Below are 19,966 nucleotides of genomic sequence, written 5' to 3' on the forward strand. Positions count from 1 at the left end.
ATCTCCTTAATTTAGGCAATAAAGGAAAAATCTATCAATGGGTTGAAATGCGAAAGGACCGATTATTATTCGATTTACAGTATTATCGTAATCATTCTAAACCGCATATCACTGAAATCGTGGTTATTCACAGAAAAGTGTTTGTGTGAAGTCGTTCTTAATAGTATTGGTAACATGACTTCGGATAAGGATAATTTTTAATTGCCTGTGAAATGCCTGCGATTGGAGTTCGTTATAGGCGCCATCTATTGACAGACTATAGAACTAAAAACAAATCTTTAAAGAAATTGCATTTTTTTAAATTTCAATTTTTTAGAAAATATTTAACTTAAATAAATAAATTAAATTAATGGTTTTTAATAGAATTAAAATTAAAAATTAGGCTTAAATCGATAAATTATCAATAATACTTTACTTAAATAAATTATATGTTAAATATTATTAATAAATTTTATCAATAATAATTAATAATTTTTAATTAAAGATGTCATTAAAAAGCAGTTATTTAGAATAAATATTTAAAAATAGCAATAGCAAAAATATTTGTTATTCAAAATTACGCATCTCTACCTCATGAGGCGTTGTTCGAAGGAACCGCAAACTGCGATGCACATATTTTTATAAATTATTTATTTCAGTTGTCTTGAAACTTGTTCCATAACCGTCACTGTGTAAACGTCTGTTTGTTTATTTTTTTCCCCCATCCAGGATTTAACTTGCGAAATTTAATTTCCTAATTTAAGTATCTTTTGTCTTAAAAAGTTAGCGTTGTCATTTTGAATTAATCCGATAATATTCTTGCATTTTCAAGTATGAGTGGCAATGGGCAAGATCACCAGGTAAATTCTTTCTTTAATAAAAGTGTTTTCGTTCATAAGTACAATAGACAAAATAATAATAATCAAAAATTATTTATTATTTGTTTTCTATGATAAAATAATTCTTATAAAGCATAAAATTAAAATTAATTAGCATTAATTTAATGTGAATTTTTTTAAAACTATCCCAAATTCTTAGATTATATTTCTTTTCTGTTTCCGTTGCACGTAAATTTGTGTTATAAACTGTTAATTTTTATTTCATCATAGCTGACATATGCAGAATAAAACTTTTATTACTTTTTTTTTCTGTTGATTCTATCATTGCCATCTAAGGTAATATCAAAATATTATGATACCTAGTAAAAGTATTCATTAAATATGCTCAAAAACGATACATATTACTTTATTCCGAAATATATCTGAATACAATTTATAATTCTGTCAAAACTTTTAAGGTGAGTGTCACAGTATTAAGATCACTATGAGAAATCTGAAGATGTGCAGGGATATTATGCATGAGTCTTCTTTTTCCCAAACCTAAAAGACCAAACATTCCATATATTTTTGCTGAATTTGTGCTATAACTATTTGAAATGCTTTCTTTAAACTGATACATAATTTTTTTTCTTATGATTCTTGATTCACCGATGATTAAGTTAGCAAATATTCAAACTTAGTATTAATATAATGTTTTAAAAAAACTTTGAATCTTGATGATAGGTGGAAATATAATATAATGCTAAATTTTATGTTACTTGAAAATGTCAAATAAATTTCTTAATATCATATGAATGTTAAATTTTTCTCCTAAATGTTATTGTTTTTTCCTTAGTAGAAAAAACAAGGTGATGAATAAATATATGTTTATTTCTTAGTTGTATATAAAATATGAATTTTTTTAATGGCACTACACTGCTATATTTATGAAGTTTTGCCAATTTTTCTTAGATTACTTAAGATTAGAATCTTGTTGATGATAAAGTAACAATACAAATCTAGTATTCATTCTAAGTACATGCAATTAAATTGTTGGAATAAGTTTTACTTTCAAGAATGAAATTTTTTGCCATACAAATATGACATTACAATTACATTTGAGTAACTTAAAAGGAAGTTTAAGAGTGACTATTACTAAAATGTGTTATGTTCAGATTTAGATTGTGATAAGAAATCGATACAATAAGATTCCTATTTAGTAAGTAATTAATATATTTTTTAAAAATTTAATTATATGCATGAATTTATTATTTAGTTTCTTATTTTTGTGGAATTAAAAATTTTACTTGCACTCCTTTTGTTTACAATTATTCATGACTTTTTTGTATTTTAAACAATTTTTGTTTTAAGAACTGACAAAAAAAAAGTAGTTGTGAAGAATTGTCATTGATAAATTTTTAGTTACCCGATGGACTTGAAGCTGCAGATGATGGACAAGATGAAGATGATGAATTTGGAGAATTTGAAGGCTTTGAAGTAAAGTCATGTTCTCTTAATTATATTTTCTGTGTTACAATTCCAACTTTAAAATCATTTCATATACATAATTATGTAGCTAAAAAATTTCTTTAAAATATTTATGAATTAAAATTTGAAGGTAATTGTTTTATTTTCCTTTTGTAAATCGTTCTGAAACAATGATCTTGTCTGAAGAAATTAAGCTATCTCAAAAATTATAACTCTAAATATAATGATTAGGCAGAAACTTTTGTACATTATTTAAAGTCATTTCTAATGGAAAAATTATTTTATGATTTATGTATTGTTTTAAATTAATAATATAATTATATATTTCTTTAAATCAAACTCTATAAAATTGGAGGATATCAGTATGTATTTCACTTTGAAAAATAATTTAATATCTGATCTTTTCATTTAGATTAATAATAAAAATTAATTGAGACATCTCATTTCCTAAAATTAGTTTAAAGAAAAATTAATAGTTAATACTGTTTCAAGAGAAAGTATCTTTTTTCTTCTTTTAAAATCATGTCCAGTAATTTTTTTGTTATGTGATTGTCTGGTATTTTGTAGATAACAATATCTTAAGATTTCATATTTCTCATCTTCAATCTAAATTCTTATTTTGCCTACTGTGTTGACTAACTAATAACTAATCAGAATTTTTTTTTCATAACCATTATGAAGTATACAAATGAAAGTATTGAATTCATCAAAAATTCGCTGAGATGTGAGCAAATAACTTATAAACTGCAATTATTCCAATTATATTCTATTTTCGGATTGTGTCTATATGAAGACCATAACTAAAAGATGCTAGGTGTTTAATATAAAATCAAATTTAGTCTGTAGAGTTCACATCAAAATTTTAGATTTATATTCAGTTTATTTTCAGCCTAGTCAATCAGTGGTTTAAAGGGGAGGGCTACAGTTTCAAAATGGATAATTAATTTTCTTTACGATGTTTTGAAGATCTCCTATACCATGGCAAAATTGACTATATTGGAATATACATGAGAAAGTTAAGAGGAAACATTTCTCTTCTCTTCCTTCTCTTCAATGTAGCTACATATTAAATGGACACTTAATTTTCTATGATAGGCTTGTTTTTTTTTCCTTTGATATCTTCATCATGGAAGTTTTAAGTTGCTATAAATGCTAAAAAGTCAAATGCAAGAAATTTAAAAACTATTAGATTAGCTATTTTCATACTTTCAAAGCTAAATTGGGTAATTTTATTTTGGTATTCTTATAAGTACTTACTTGCACAGCAAGCAATATGTATTTTAATTCTTATAGTTTTTATTGAATTAATAAGATACATTAATTACAATGAAAAGCAATAAAAATTCTCAGGATTTGAATTGAGAATTCACATATTTGTTCTTGCAATAAAGTTGTTTTGTTGTGTCAGTTGTGTTTATTGTATGTTGAAAGAATACTAATAAAAAATCTAAAAATACAAGACAGTGCAATAAATTACTAAGAATTGTTTTTATTGTATGCCATTTGTTTTTAATGATAATTATTTTCTAGAAATGTAATGAAGCTAAAAAATTTTTGTTTATGTTCAGGGAGGAGTAGAACGCATGCAAGCTCAACCAGCTCCTTCGCCATGGGCTACATTCCCAGGTAATTGCGTTTCTATAAATAAATAGCCAAATCAAATTATTGTTTCCATTTAATTGATTGTTAGATTATATGAAAAATGTTTCATACTTGACTGCACTGAAGTAATATAAAAATAAATTATATATAAAATTGTAATAATTGAATTCTTGTTATTAATTGATTATTTGCATTTCTTCTTCAAAAAAAGTTATTACTATATAGTTTTGTCAAAATTTGTCACTATCTCCATGGCAGGTTTTCTTTTGTTTAATTGAAGTTTCCATTATTCTTCAAAATAAAGTTTCTGCTTTTGCCTTTATTTTTAGGGTTTTTTTTTTAAGTTTTGTTATTAAATAAATTTAATTAACATTCATATTTTAGATAATTTGCTTATGTCTTTCAAAAAATATTTTTCAAATGGCATCATGTAATAGTTTATGTTTAATAAATTTGTGCAATTTTTTATCTCTATCATAATTTAATGTAACAATGTATTCACTCATTAAAAAAATTCTGAAATAAAGAATTAAAAAACAAACTAACTATGCTCTGAATACTTAATTATTCATATTTAATGAATGATTTTTAAATTTCAACCAGTAGATTTTTTTTCCAACTATAACAAAGAATTATTTTTAATTTATGTGTTGCTGTATGTTGTAATTTATGTGTTGTTGATGTATTCTGAGTATCAACTTTTTATTGGATGAACCATGATAGTTAATGATAAGCATTATTTCCTCTTTAATTTACATTAATAAAATACATTCTTCTTTATACTCTAGAAATTTAATAATTCATAAGTTTAGACCATTATACAAGTCTTTTATTTTTTACCCTGAAGCTAATTGGAAGTTGCATTTTTTTTAATTGAAATTAAACTGTACATATCTTTTAGGATTTTGAATTTATATTATTGTTACCTTATGTCTAGAATATTTTTGTTTCTAGAGTAACTTTTATTTGAAAATATATATTTAGTATACTTAGTTGAAAATATAACATTTATTTTGTTATGCATTTTTCAATTCTTGTGAATTTGAAAACAAATCATTATTGGACATATATATATTGTAATGATATTTTAAACTCTTAATTTCCAAGATTTTATCTTAATTTAGCCCATAGTAAGCTCATTCTCTTATTTTGTGATCCAATTCCACTGTCTCTACTTAATTCATTCAAGAGAAGGTTAATAAAATTGCTCAATCGGCTAAAAGCCTAACTTTCCTACACTCTGCATGATGAGACAAATTCTTTTTTAAAAGCTCCCTGTGTTTCTCCTGCCTTGATAGCGTGTGTAGCGAAAATCTCTATCGAAATCTCATTATATTAGCATTATGAAGAAATATTTTCCCTATCAATTTCTCTGGTTATATAAGACCAGGGATAAAATGTTCAAGAGCTTTTTCCTCTTTTCTCTCTGTGTTCTGTGTGCTCATCGCTTGTACATATGCCTGCTTCTTCAAAATAAAATAAAACGACGTCACGAAATTGAAAGTCTTTTCACAGTCTTCAAAATTGCATCCTGCTTCACATAAAATAATGCTTATATATAAATTTTATTTTTTCAGATTTACTCCCAGTTCAGTCAAGTCCTGCAACACCAGCGGAAGATGGTCAAGCTTCATCATCAAGAATGAACAATGCTTCCGCTCGGGAAATGTGGCAACCACCATCAAATGTGGTGGCTTGGCCGGGACCCAGTGTCAGTCATGAAGATCCCAGACATATGCCTCAACAAATGCGAACATTAAACCCACCAGATGTTTCCTTAGGGACCAATCAAGCTGTTGGTGGGCGCATCACACCAGATAATGTTCATGGTTTGTGTTTTTTTAGTGTAAATAGTAGTGTATTGCAATCACATTTTTTTTCTTCTATTCTTATAAAGCTAGTAATTGATAAGGGGGCTTTTTATATTCTGTGTCGTTATTCCAAATATGGTCATGTCGAAATTTTGGCTGTGAAAATTTATTTAAATTCTTTAGCTTCCAAATTCTTCAATATGTATGAGAAAAATCATCTTGATATGTGTCAGCAAAAAAACAATTCAATAAATATTTAAATTAGAATTTTTATTTATATATCACTACATAGTGATTCATTATCGCATTTATTGTCAAATATTGCAATTATAGAATTGTTTTTTGGATAAAAGTGAAGTTGTAAAAAATTTTAATTCAAAATATTTTGAAATATTTTTTTTAAGCTGTCCTGATCTGTGCAATACAGTATTGAATTGAATAAATTTAGAAATGACATCTGAATAACAAAAGCATGAAACAAATATAAAATCGAAAGACAATATTTAGAGCTTCTAATGATTACATAAAAGTAACATATAAGTAACATAACAAAATTGTTTGTCAAATTTACTCATGAAAAAGGCAGTACAAAAATATATTCACACTGCAGAGTGCTTAAGAATGAAATGATTTGTTTCCTTTCATCCTTGTTTACTAACACGGCCAATCAAAACTGAACGATAATTTTACTAACAGAAAAAATTCATTTACAAATACAAAATGAAATCTGCAACAAAATAAGAACAATTCTTCAATGAAAGCAAAATTGCATTGACTTTTAGCTTACCAACTTTAATAATAATATTAAAAGCTTGCATACTGGCTCAATACTTAAACCCTTAAAATAGAGAAAAAAGTGGAAAATTAATCTTTATCATTTTTCTTTTTTTCTGCATAAAATTAAAAATGCTCTAGAAGTATAAATTTGAAAAAAAGGTAGTATCAGTGAATTTTGTCATTTTTTGTGTCAAACAGTTTCGTATACATCAAACTGCATTAAAAAAATGTTGCCCTTCACTTTAAAAGAAAATTTTTGAAAAAATTACAAGAGGCACATGTACTTATAATGTATCAAACAAACTAATTTCTCAGGTTTAATATTATTTTTAAATTGTAAAGCATTTTATTGAATGTATGAAGAATTTTAAACAAAGTCAAAATTAAAAAAAAAATGTCAAAAGAAAATGTTAGTAATAATGCCTATTTCATGACATATATAGCATTCATTCATCAAAAGAATTTAGAAATCTGTGTTCATAATGTTTAAAAATAAAAAAAGTTTTACAGAAATGATAGTAATGACATCCAATATTTTATAATTCAGCAAAAAGATCTTCAAGAAGAAGGGAAATTTATTGTTAAATACTTATTTAATTAAAATAAATTGTTTTGGAATTATAGTAATGGGTCAGTATTCTACATCCAGTTTTGAATATTAATACCCAAAATTCATACTTTTGCTCTCATAACACAAGGTATGATTGATTTTATGTTTGAAGGAAAAGGGGGTGAGAATAGCTTCATATATATCGTTTTAAATAAAAGAGAATCAATAAAGTTTAAAAATCATAACAGTAACAGGAGCAAGGTTTTAGTTAGGCTGCTTTTTCTTGTAGTACACAAAACAATGTTCACTAATTTTGTCAATAACTTGACATTCTAAAAAAAAGCAAACAAAAAACTTTTGCCATAAATATTATATATTTGTACATATGTACAATAAATTAGATATGGTGGTTAATCTTACTTTCCTATAGACTGTTTTATACTATCAGTAAAAGTTTGATTTTCATTCTACTTATGAAAAAATACCAGCAAATTATCACATTCAATAAAAATTACCAATTTATTTTTTTTATTTTTTTAAATTCCATTTTTTTTTTATAAATTTCATTGATTTTACCTGACCTCCTGGAATTCCCAGTCATCTGGCCACCCTGATATACATGTATATGATTACAATAATGATTTTTTTTTATTTTGAAAATAAAATATTTTATGAAAGTTTGCTGTATTCTTTAAAATATTTATTCTCTATATGTTTGCTATCTCCTCTTCACAGTTTCAGTTATTATTATTTTTTTTCTTTCAAATTTATTTACTTATGATCTGATTCTATGAGTAAAAGAAAATGAATTCTTATGTGCAAGATCAAAATGAGCTGCACAACACATAATTCTGTTTTAAAAAGTTTGCCTAGAAAAAGTATAATGCTCATTTATCTTTCTTACTACATTTTGAATAAATAAGTACCAAAATAAATTCCGAAATGTTTCATTTTCATAATAAATGTTGAAATGGTTTCTGTTTTGCTATTTTATATTTAATTTGGTGACTTTAGTTTCAATCCCCCCCCCCCATTTTGTGGCTGTACACTAAATACATAAATAAAATTTACAATTTAAATTATGTGTTCTGCATTCTTTAATCGTTTAAAATTAAATTGTCTAAATTGCACATTACAAGGAAATATTTTTATTGAAATTGTACCTATCCTATCTCTGCAATCCCCTTTTGGATGAAATAATTCATCACTATGATTTTAATAATGCATTTTTTTTAAATATAAATCTTACTAAATTACATTCATGAGAAAATGTGCATAACTTTAATTTTTAATATCTCTTTGATTTTTAAACAAATTTAATTATTAATATTGATTTTTTTTCATAAATTAATAAATCAAGAATTTCGTTGATCAAAAAAATGTTTAGATACTGCTATTTATTACCTAATCATTCTTTAAAATTTTATATGCATTTTTACAATAAAACTTTTAAGAATTGCAAATGTTACAAAAATATCTCTCTGTATATTAGTTAAAATAAGTTTTTGAAATTTTATTGAATGAAATCTTTTTATCCTTCATATTTTTTTTTTAATTATATATTCAGATGCAGCTCTTGCTGTAGTAATGGATCACATGGATAATGGCTTGGATGGGAGAATGCCTGTTGCCCACATAGATAGACTGAATCAACAGTTAGAAAATGCTGAACATAGCCGGGCTCTCTTGGAAGAGCAAGTTAGTGGTTTAAGACAAAGAAATGTTGAATTAGAACAGCAGGTTATTAGTAGCCAAGCTCAAATCAATGATTTAAATACAAGGTTACAAAGAAATCAGGTAAGAACCATTAGCATTTCTGCAGAACTCTTATACTCTTTTTATCTTGAATTTAAAATAGCTCCCAGTTTTAACAATATGGTATTAAAAAAATTTCTGAATATAATATAAATACTCAAGATGATTAATCTATTATTGAGAAATTTTCTGAACATGTGTAATGTTCTAAGCATCTCTCGAGTTCCAAAAGGGGGGGGGGGTGGATCCATCTGCAGGCACTTGTAAATCTGAAAACTATGTGAACTACTGACTGAATTTCAGTTCAAATAATTAAAAATTATTAGAAGTTACTAACTATGATTCTTTTGGAATCTTTAGTGATAATATTAATATTCATTTAGAAACACAGTCTACCATTTGATCTCCACTTATTTGAAAATTGCATATTGTTTCTCATTTAAGTTTATACTTGTTAAAACTATATAAAAAAAAGTGTAAACATGGCAAAATAATTATGACTTTCTGTGTTGCTATATTCTGCTGTTGCATATAATTTTTATAATTGTTGTTTTAAATTTATATTTTATTTCAATATTATCATTAAATTTTCCTACATTTTATCTAGGCAGATTTCACCATACATAATTATAAAATGTTATATGTAATTAAAGTCTTTATTAAGGAAAGAGACTTTAATAAAATAAATTTGATTAAAGAATTTTGTGCCACAAATTTTATAATTACAAAATTTTTAGATCACCAAGAACTTGTTTTCATTTTAAATTATTTCCAAATCTCTATCCACAAATCAAATGTCAGTTTGCAAGTGTGACCACAAATCAAATGTAATGCAAGTTTGACTCATTTTGCTACACATGTTTCTTATACGATGAAAACTCACTAATCAATAAATTTAGATGACAATTTATTGGTATTGTAAAGAAAATGTTTTTACATTTAATTGTAAAATACCCAATTAAATTTTATTTGTAAGTTCTTAAGTAAATTTGTCAAAACAACATCAAACTATGAAAAAATATGCTCATAAATGATACAATAAGAAATATATATTGTTTTCATATTTTTTTATTTAAGGAAACTCTAGAACAGAGATTATCAGAAATGAGGCATTTGAATAATGCTGATTGGAGACAAGATTTGAGACAAATCCAGGTATTAATTTTTTTTTTCATTTCACTTACATTTTGTTAATTTAAATCAAAGATTTTTTGGGTGGTTGGGTGGGAGCTCTTGTTCATGAATGATGGAAAAAATCATTATGTATGAGAGAATAATTTTTCTTAGTATTTAGCCACTTTCGTTATAACTTAATACAGCTTAAAAATAAAAAAAAAACACTAAATTTCTTTTTCTTATTCTTTTACAGGAAGAAATTGCTGCTATCAAACAAAGTCAAATAGAAGAAAGAAATGAATTAGAAGCATCTCGACAAAATTTGGAAGAAATGAAAAGTGGGATTTGTAATAGGGTTAGTAAATGTATCATTATATTAAATTTAATTATTGAAATTTAATACATAAAATACAAACAAATATTTAAAGCATTCATAAGAATTCCAAAAAACATCACAAAAAGTCATTTATTATCATTAAACCATATATTATTCATTTATATATGGTTTATGATATATTTATCATAACTGTAGGTATAAGAACTTACTAGTATCACAGTAGTAGTAGATTGATATTAAAATCATTCTTTCTATAAATTTCTATTTTTATTTAAAATTTCTGAATTTTGTATAACAAAAATTCCAATTTCTTTCAAAAATTTTATATAACAGTTTTCCTTATAAATATGCATCAAGTCAACTTTTTACCCAAGATCTTGCATGGAAATCTAATTCTTTTCTTTCATGCTATCATTATTATTCTTATTTATTATTATATTCTGTTGATTCAGTACAATCATAAAATATTTCAAGTAACTGATGTAATTTGTAAAATATAATATATATTAAAGCATGTTAGTATTTGAAAAATTGATTAACAACTCAAAATCTTATGTGGACATAGTTATTGGTAAATTATAATCAAGTGTGCAATACAATGTCTCATTAGTCTCATATTCTTAAGTTGTATTAAAATTTTTTATCAAAGTATGTATGTTATGTTTTTTTGTTTTGTTTGTTTGTTTCAATGTTATATTTTAAAGTTTTAGTCTATTAAATTAAAAATTTAAATTTTTCTTGAAGGATTAACTTAAAGCCTCAGACTAATAGACATATTTTCCAATTATTGTAGTATGCTTCAATTAGTGTTCTAGTATATTATATGCTTGCAATATTTAACAGATGAGTGGCCGACAAGAAGACAACGATTTTTGATCTAACTTCTATTTGTTTTTCTACAGGAGGGTATGGTTTGTACATGGGGATGAGCAGTTAAATGTGCATTCTTTCACACTGGACACAAGTGGAAAGTATGAGAAGTTTTTCCCTTTGTGCTTTTACTAAAAGGGTTTTATAAGGGCTTTGATGTATGTAGATATAAGTAAAGGAATCTTAGGCATCTTTGAAGGAAAGCCATAGGGTTAGGGATTTTTTTTATCTCTGTTCTTGAATCTGGCAAGTTATATTTGGCACAACTTTTGAGAACACTTTTTAGAAATAATTGAATTTAAAAAAAAAAAGGCATTTAGATCAGGAAATAAGAGAAAATTTCAGAACAAACTAATACGAGCTAATTTAAGTTGAAAAGTAGAAAATTAATTACAATTTGAAATAGATTAACAGATTTCATTGCATATATAAATCAGCTTTTCATTTATTTCACAGCTGCAAGTTTTAGAGTCTAATATACAGAGAGAATATGCAGAAATGGAAAAGCGCTTATCCAAAAAATTTGATGAGCAGTGTCATCAGGTGAAATCAGCCATCGAAACTGTTGTCCAGCAAACAGCACAGCATCTTTCAGGAAATTTATCTCAACTTGTTTGTGTAAGTGTCTGATTTTCTTTTTTATTTATTTACAGTTAACTAGGGTTTTTTTTAATGGAAAATATAATTATAAAATAGCATTGCAAATTAATTGTTCATCAAATATTTAAATTGTTATTCATTTCTAATAAACTTGTAAATATTTTTCTATGTACATAAATAAATCTGTTTGTTGAATCTAAACAAAGATATGAAATTTTATAAAATGAAGTGAAAATCAGACTTTCAAATTAAATCCAATGCACATGTTCCTTGGTACCTTATAGAATTAACTACGAATTTCATTTTGGTATAACTATTATCCTCCTTTTAAAGCCAATTTGTAAATGTTTTTTTTTTTTTTTTTTTTTTTTTTTTTTTGGAATATTATACTTATTCCATTTAGTTGCATCTATCAATTGTACTTTTGCCACTGTTAAAATTAGATTCGTTTCTTTGAACATTTTCACTTTCCATTTATTTCATAACTAATCGCCTTTGGCAAACAGCTGATTTGCAAGCCGTTATTTTTTTTTTATATTTAATGCTATTTAAATATAAAACTTAATGTCCATGATTTTGCCAAACTGTCAGACATTAAAGCTGTGTTATTTTAATTGTCTTACTTATGTTCTGTTTATTGTGTACATTAATCTTTTTAATGGAGATCACTCCCATAACATTATAGTGCTGTTGAAAATATCAATGTTCAATTCATCTGTCTTTTGAATTTCATATAATGTAGCTTTACTTTTTTTATTTGTCTAGTAAACTGTGCAAATATTAAATGGTTCCTTCTTCTTGAAATTTCAATAAAGAGAAAAAAATTATGTAATTTTTTTCTTTTGAAACCATTTTTATTGTTTCTTCTAATATTGAATGAAATAATGATAATGGTTTGAATTTCAGGATAACAATGTAATCTGGTGTTGAAAATTAGGCAATATATATATTTTTTAAAATTTCAAAAATTTACAAAACTATTAAACCGGTATCATTAAAAAGACGATATTTTAAATTTTGAATTGATATGAAATTTATTTTTGTGCTGTTAGATTTTCATGAGTTATCGAGATTGATGTCGAAAATTTATATAATTTTTAATCAATTAATTATTTTTTTTAAATAAATGTTCTGAGATGGACTTCCCACTTTCCAAGATGTGCTAAATTTCATAGCTGGAAGTCAAACAATTTATAGCGGTATATAGCCAACAGACACATTCATCTTTACCATTAGTAGAGATATGCACATCTTAAAATATTTGTAATTTCTTTTACTGATTTACTTAATTTAAAATACCTTATATTTGTAGCCCATTAAAATTTTTTAATCCACCCTAATTTACTAATCACTTAGATTGGGATTAGGCCCACCCTTCTGAGGCAATGTAAGCTTTCTTCGCCCTTGCAAGATCAGAATTTTTTTTTAAATTTCATTTTTTATTTAAATTGTTTTAAATATAAAACTTTACTAAACTGACATAACAAAATGTTTTAAATCTTTTTGAAGGCAAGATACTAAAACTTAAAATAATTTTACACAATATAATTAAAGAAATTATAAAGCAACATTTTCTGTTAGAATTATAAAACAATAGAACTTGAAAAATTCGATAGAATTATTGTTGAAGTAACATTTATACTATTTCAACAAGCTAATTAATGTAATTTAAATGACCCTTGTAAATTAAATTTCATTGAAAGCAGCATAAGAAAAAAAAATCTGGAGATTGTGGGGCTTTTAGGCAAATGCTTGGTTTTCCTATTTATTAATTGGGCCCTGCCAGTTGGTATGTTACACATCTTTTTAATAGCTGGTTTTTAGTTTGAATTTATTGAATACAATTTTATTTCAATTTATATATTTGTCTTTAACTTTGTATTTTTTAACTTCATAAAACTCGGGCATTTCTCCTCACCCCTGTTAATCATTACTGTTCTGTCATCAGATTCCAAAATCCAAATATTGGATTTTGAATATTTGATTAAAAATCAAGTTTCATAAAACCATACAGGTGTGAATCCCTATATAAAATCTGAACTGGATGAAGAATATTTTCATAAAATATGTTTATTTACATTTGGTAATGCATTTTGAAATTTGCTTCGTAAATAGTATTTACCTGTGTCTTAAGTGTATTTTAATAGTAGTTGATATTATGATGTCTGTGTGCTGTTGCATCAAAAATTAAATCAAGAAAGATTTAAATATCTAAGACTAAACCTGTCAAATTTTTTTCTCTTCAAATTCTCATTCTTTACCTTAAAAGTTAACCTTTTAAAATTTCCTTTATCGATCTAAAAACATTTTTTGTTTGCAGCTTATTATATGCTATTAAATTCTACAATTGGAACTTTAAACAATCTTTACACCTAGGCACTAATAGACTAAAAATATTGTTTATTTTCAAGCTTTTTAATATTAATTAATTATGGTTGAGAGTCCTAAAACCTCCAAAAGAAACTGAATGCAAAAACTTGAAAACTGTAAAAAATAAAAGCTTTTTTCTTCCTTTCATACAAATATATTAGGCAGAGCCATAGGTACATTGATAATTTAATAAATATATACAGATAGTTTATATGCAGTTTTTAGGTAATTGTTAGTACGTATAGTGTTTTTATCGCATTCAGCTATGAATTTTGTACAAATAAATTGACCACTTGTGTGCTTTAATTATTCTGGCTTCCTTTTTTACTAGAATTATATGCACTGTGTTGGACAAGGATATGAGGTAGATACTCTGTAGATCAACCGGGAAATTGTAATTTCTTAGTGATGTATGTGATTATTACATCAATCAGCAAATGTGCGTGGGGGTGGGGGAGAATATAACAATATGCTATCAAATTTGTAAAAAAAAGAAATGTGCAATTCCATTCCTCCCAATGAAAGGTATACTTTTTTAAGTCATCTTGGATAATATGCGAGAAATTATGAAACCTTTTATATATATACAGAGTTTCCCTTAATTCATGGACCAAACATTTTTCAAATTAAGAAACATATTTATTTTCTTGTATACAAAGTATAAAGAAAGAATTTTAATCACAAAAGAATTCAAACTCACGATTTTGATGAATCTACATTTTAGACCTCACGGAGTTCGAAAACCATATTTTTGGGAAAAGGTGTATCTGTCTGCAATAAAGCTAACTAAAAAAAACTCTTTGGATTAGATGGATGAAATTTGGTATACAGTCTCTACACCAAAAATTATGAGCAAAATCCGTTCGGAGGGAGTTTCTCTGTCTGGCTGTTTGAATATAAGTTAAACCGATAAAATTTGGTACAAAGATTTACCATCTGTCTATCCGGAAATGTGAATATAAGTTAATACGATAACAACAAAAGCAAAAGAGCTAAATGAATATAACTCAATACACAGATTTAACATCTGTAGCGGAGATGTCTATCAAATCCAACTAAGAGTTGATCATCTCTTGGTCTGTACTTTCAGAAACATGTAAATGCAATAATTCAAAAATGCAATTCAGTGACAAATTTTGATTTCAATAACTGGAAAAAAATACATAAAAAAATTTCAAAATTCAAATTTTTGATATAATGGGGAAAAACGCATCTAACACCCAAATTGGAGTTTCGGTTAATAGTGAGTACATGACAAAGATTAATTGTCAAAATAGTCATCAAGAATGGCATGACAGATACAGTAAAAATTCTATGGAATGATAAAAATTCTATGACAGATACAGCAAGGTGTTCTATGGAATAACATCTTTATTAGAGAGTATGGAAGAAAGTTTTGGGAAGACCACTCCTGCTGGTTTGTATAACAATATGGGGTCAAAAATGAAAAGTGTAGATGAAACAAGTAAATTGAGGCACAACTGAAAAATACGGTGTCCAATTGACTCTGACAAAGTCCTCGTTGTAAAACTTTCAGGGTGCAGCAACTGTTTGTGAAACATCTGGCATCTTTGAAAAGTACACCAATCACTTGATACACACTACTTAGCTTGTATCAATGTTGGTGGTGGCACATTTGTGCACTTGCTGTAATTTTATGTAAGTAAAAAGCCTTCCTTTCATTTAATTAAAATTTGAATTAAAAATATATTTTTTTCCGTCTAAACTTTTTATTTCCGATTCCATATTGCTCCTAAAAAAATGCTTCTTTATATGAATCCCATGAATTCAGGGACATATGTATGTCCCTGAATATAAAAAATTGAGTGTCAAACCATTACATCATATCCTCTGTATTACATATTACAGTGCTTGAATAAGATATACTAATCAACATATTTTCTGAACTTGTAGGAAGCTGTTCAGAATTCAAATTCTGGAGATAATCAAAGCAGTAATTTGATGCAGTCAATTAAAGCAGAACTGGAAAAGCACAAAGATCAACAAAAAAGGGTAACTATAAAAGCATTTAAAATTTATAAACTTATTCAATCCTATTTAAACATTCTTGCAAAATTTCTATTTCAGAATCAATCAGCTTTGTTATTTGTATTCCTACTATTTAATTAATGAAATTATATAAAAAGTTATCAATTTTAATTAGGATTGCCACTCAAATCTGGGCGGGGGGGTATTTGAATGGATATTCAAGATACGAGATGTGTGAACAGCACTCATGTGCTAGTTATAATACAGTATGATTTTAAGGACTGGAAAACACAAGGAAAAGAAGCAACAGTTTAACATTAGTTATACCGTATTAAAAGAAGTTTTATATTTACATACAGGAACAAAACATAATTCTTTTTGCATGCACACTCCCGACCGGTCAAATGACAAATGTAAAACAAAGATGCGTCAGAGACGCTGTGTTGGATTAGGCAACAACTGGTGTGGGTAATCACAGTCCAAAGTATAATATGAAACCCACAATAACCAAAATTCTTGCCATCTTGTGTGCTGTTAATAAAAAATTTAGAAAAATACAACACTGGTCCATCATTAATTTATCAATGGACACTTGGTTTTAAGCCAGACCATTTTCAACTAGAATTTAGCAAAACAATTTATATATTACCTCTCATGCTCTTTAATTGTAAATCTCACAAAATTAAGGACTTGAGTGAAATAAAATACAAAATATTTTTGTTATGATACAAATCATTTAATGATTGCTTAACAAAAAACATTCCAATGCAAAATTAATTTTTTTATTTATTCATTTCTGCCAATTTATGTATTTTAGCATCAATTTCTACAATTTTTTCAGAATGAATTCTACAATTTTTTCAATTGTAGCAATTTTTTTTTCATTTCTACAATTTCTACAATTTTTTCAGTTCCATGATGCTAATTCGTAAAAAATAAAATGACATTTTTGTATGGTCTAACGTATATTTTTTATCTCTTTTACTTTCAGTGAAGAAATGTAAAAGTATTTCTGATACATCATTGAATACATTATTTTTTGACATTTTCAAATTTGATGTGCCATCTTTTCTTGTATTCCTTTTAGATACAAAGTCCAATATCATTTATGAATATTTTTGAACTGGCATGTTGTATGTTTTAAACTTTTGGAATGACTAGTAAATGCCTGTTTTTCCAAATTATGAAGCGTGCAGTACAAAATAATTGGAGTTTGTGGAACTTCTCGAACCCATTCAGGAAAATTGGGATTGATTTTTTTTATCTGTCCAATTCATATTAAATAGGAATTTTGAGCAGTCCGTTGTTTTAATAAAATTCTCTAATCTACTTTGAATAAGCTCACAATTTTTCACATAATAAACAAACCATTCAATAAACTCGAGTACGGTAGACTTAAACACCATCGTGCTGCTTCCGCAAATTAAATGTTTGCTGTTCCTGCCAATAATGTATTTTATTCTTTCACACAGTTACAGAAGTCTTGTGCATTCTCATTAGCTGCAGTTCAGGAGTCTCACAGAAAAAGAACAACTGTCTCACAAGTCAAATGGAATGATTTATACAAAAAAAGAGGGGGGAGGGATAGAAAAGATGCAAGTTTTTGCATTACTCAATCACGAATGGTATTGTTCGTTTTTGGATGCTATGGCTACAATCTTTAGAAGCTGACACTTTTTAGACGGGGAAAAAACTTACTAATAAACTTAAAATTCCCTGTATATTCCCAGTTTTGTAGACAATTTTTAAATTTCTTGTGTTCTCCTGGTGGCAATTTCCTGCTTAAAATATAAATTTATTACAGGGTGGTCACACCACTGGGAGAACTGAGAAAACACAGGGAATTTTGTTTCTTATTTATTTTTTTCCCATCTAAAAAAATTGTCTATCTTAAAGATTGCAAGAATAAAAGATTGTGGTCATCACTTCTAAAAATGAAATAATACCATTGACGATTGAATAATAAGAAAACATGCACCTTTACTACTCTCCCCTCTTTTTTCTGTACAGATCAGTCTAGTTTCGATTTGTTAGCCAAACTGCCACTAATGAGCATGTACAAGACTTCTGTAATTGTGTGCAAGATTAGAATATCCGGAAACAGCAACTTTCAATCTGCGGACACATAGCAGTGGTATTTAATCACTCACATATGATTTTATTGAATGGTTTGTTTAACATTTGAGAAGCTCTGTGAGCTTATTCAAAGTAGATTAGAGAATATTTTTAAATCAATGTGCTGCTCAAAATCTGTATATAATACAAAATTGGATGGATAAAAAAAACGGTCCTGATTTTTCTGAATAGGTTCAAGAAGTTCCACACTGCTCGCTTTGTAAGAAGATAATATGGGAAAACAGGCACTTACTAGTCATGCCAAAAGAGGAAAACACAAAACTGTATGTCATTCATCGATGAATGACATGTCAAATCGGAACGTCTCAGATTTAATGTCTGAAAAAAAAAAAAAAAAAAAGATTTCAAACTTTACAATAATTTAAAGCTGAATTTTTATGGGCATTAAACGTTGCAACATCACTTTCATCCTTTTATACATTCAATGATACATCGGAAATATTTTCACATTTCTTCACTGAAAGTGAAATAGCTAAGAGAATGTATGTTTGGCCATACAAAATTGTCGTACCTTATTTGATAAAGATTAGCTCCATGAAACTGATAGCTGAAAAATGTGCAAAGAAAAAAGTAATTTTGCTTTGTAATGTTTTTTTTTTTTTTTTTGTTAACTAATCATTAAATGTTTTGTGTTTTATTTCACCCGAGTCCTTAATTTTGTGTAACTTACAATTCAAGAGCATGAGAAATAATATAACCCTCCACCCCTTATTGTATAAATTTTGTCTTTTCTAAATTCTAGATAATAAATAAAGAAAAATTGTTTTTCTTTTGTATGCAAATATCAAAAAAAAATTTTAATATGCTATAATTTCAAATAATGCAAAATTGTTACTTTCTTGCCTTGCTTATTCCATTCCTTAAAATCATACAACATTATAATTAGCACAACTTCTATTTTGTCATATCTTGAATATATGTGCAGGGATTTTTCTTCCCCCCCCAGATTTGAGTGGCAACCCTGTTATTAATATTACATGAATGATTCAGGGGTGGGATGGCAGGGTGGATCCAATGGGCAGGAAAAGGGAAAGCAGTGACAGTATGTAGTTCTTTAAGATGGCATAAAGCTAAAAAATGATGCAACATTTAATTACACATTTATACAAAATGGTTAGAAGTTCACAAAATTTATGAAATATCATGATGCTTTATTATGAGTTTTTAATAAACTTTAGACTTCATCTAATGCTTCTATTATAAGGAGAATCTGTTGTAATTTAAAAGATACAGATTCACTAAATATAGAACTATTTCCACTTTAAAAATATTTATTTACTTACAATATACTGAATTGTAATGCTTCATTTATTTTATACTTTGTAAGGTTCTAGAAGAAGAAAGACAAAGACAGTTATTAACGCTTTCCTCAGCCCTCCAGTCAGCTTTGCAACATCTTAATAGTGCAATCAACAATGACTCTAAGGTGAAAGATGGTAACATATCTTGATCAAAAATGACACATGCTCATTTATATTATATATCATCAGATATGCACAAGATGGAATTTTATTTACTCCATTCATTTGACTTTTGTGAAAATTCAGTTATTATTTATAACTATATAAGAAATGAATGTGTTTGTGTGAATATACTTCTCTCAATGTATGTATTGTATTATATTCACTAACATGCTGATGTTTGTGACAGTGTAATTTTATTATATATGTAAATAGAAGAATTATTACTTGGAAATAAATGTTTTGATGTTAATTGAGATTTCTGAATCTATAATATTTAGAAAAAGTTAGGATGATAATTTCTATTA

General features: G+C 26.7%; 1 protein-coding gene across 2 annotated transcripts; it reads left to right on the forward strand.

Moving 5' to 3' along the window:
- The first annotated feature begins 668 nt into the window (after positions 1-668).
- LOC129972710 (coiled-coil domain-containing protein 91-like) lies at positions 669-19,911 on the forward strand. 2 transcript variants are annotated; one of them, XM_056086942.1, is made up of 10 exons: positions 669-839; positions 2,220-2,294; positions 3,854-3,911; positions 5,465-5,716; positions 8,593-8,822; positions 9,858-9,935; positions 10,150-10,251; positions 11,560-11,721; positions 15,988-16,086; positions 19,526-19,911. In XM_056086942.1, exons 1-10 carry the CDS (start codon positions 813-815, stop codon positions 19,646-19,648), a joined length of 1,206 nt encoding a protein of 401 aa, XP_055942917.1. In that variant the 5' UTR covers positions 669-812; the 3' UTR covers positions 19,649-19,911. The 2 variants fall into 2 exon arrangements, with proteins under 2 accessions (XP_055942917.1, XP_055942918.1); XM_056086943.1 differs by lacking the exon at positions 669-839 and adding an exon at positions 1,892-2,016.
- The last annotated feature ends 55 nt before the right edge of the window (positions 19,912-19,966 follow it).

Source organism: Argiope bruennichi, chromosome 6, assembly GCF_947563725.1.
Source record: "Argiope bruennichi chromosome 6, qqArgBrue1.1, whole genome shotgun sequence".
Classification (NCBI taxonomy): Eukaryota; Metazoa; Arthropoda; class Arachnida; order Araneae; family Araneidae; genus Argiope; species Argiope bruennichi.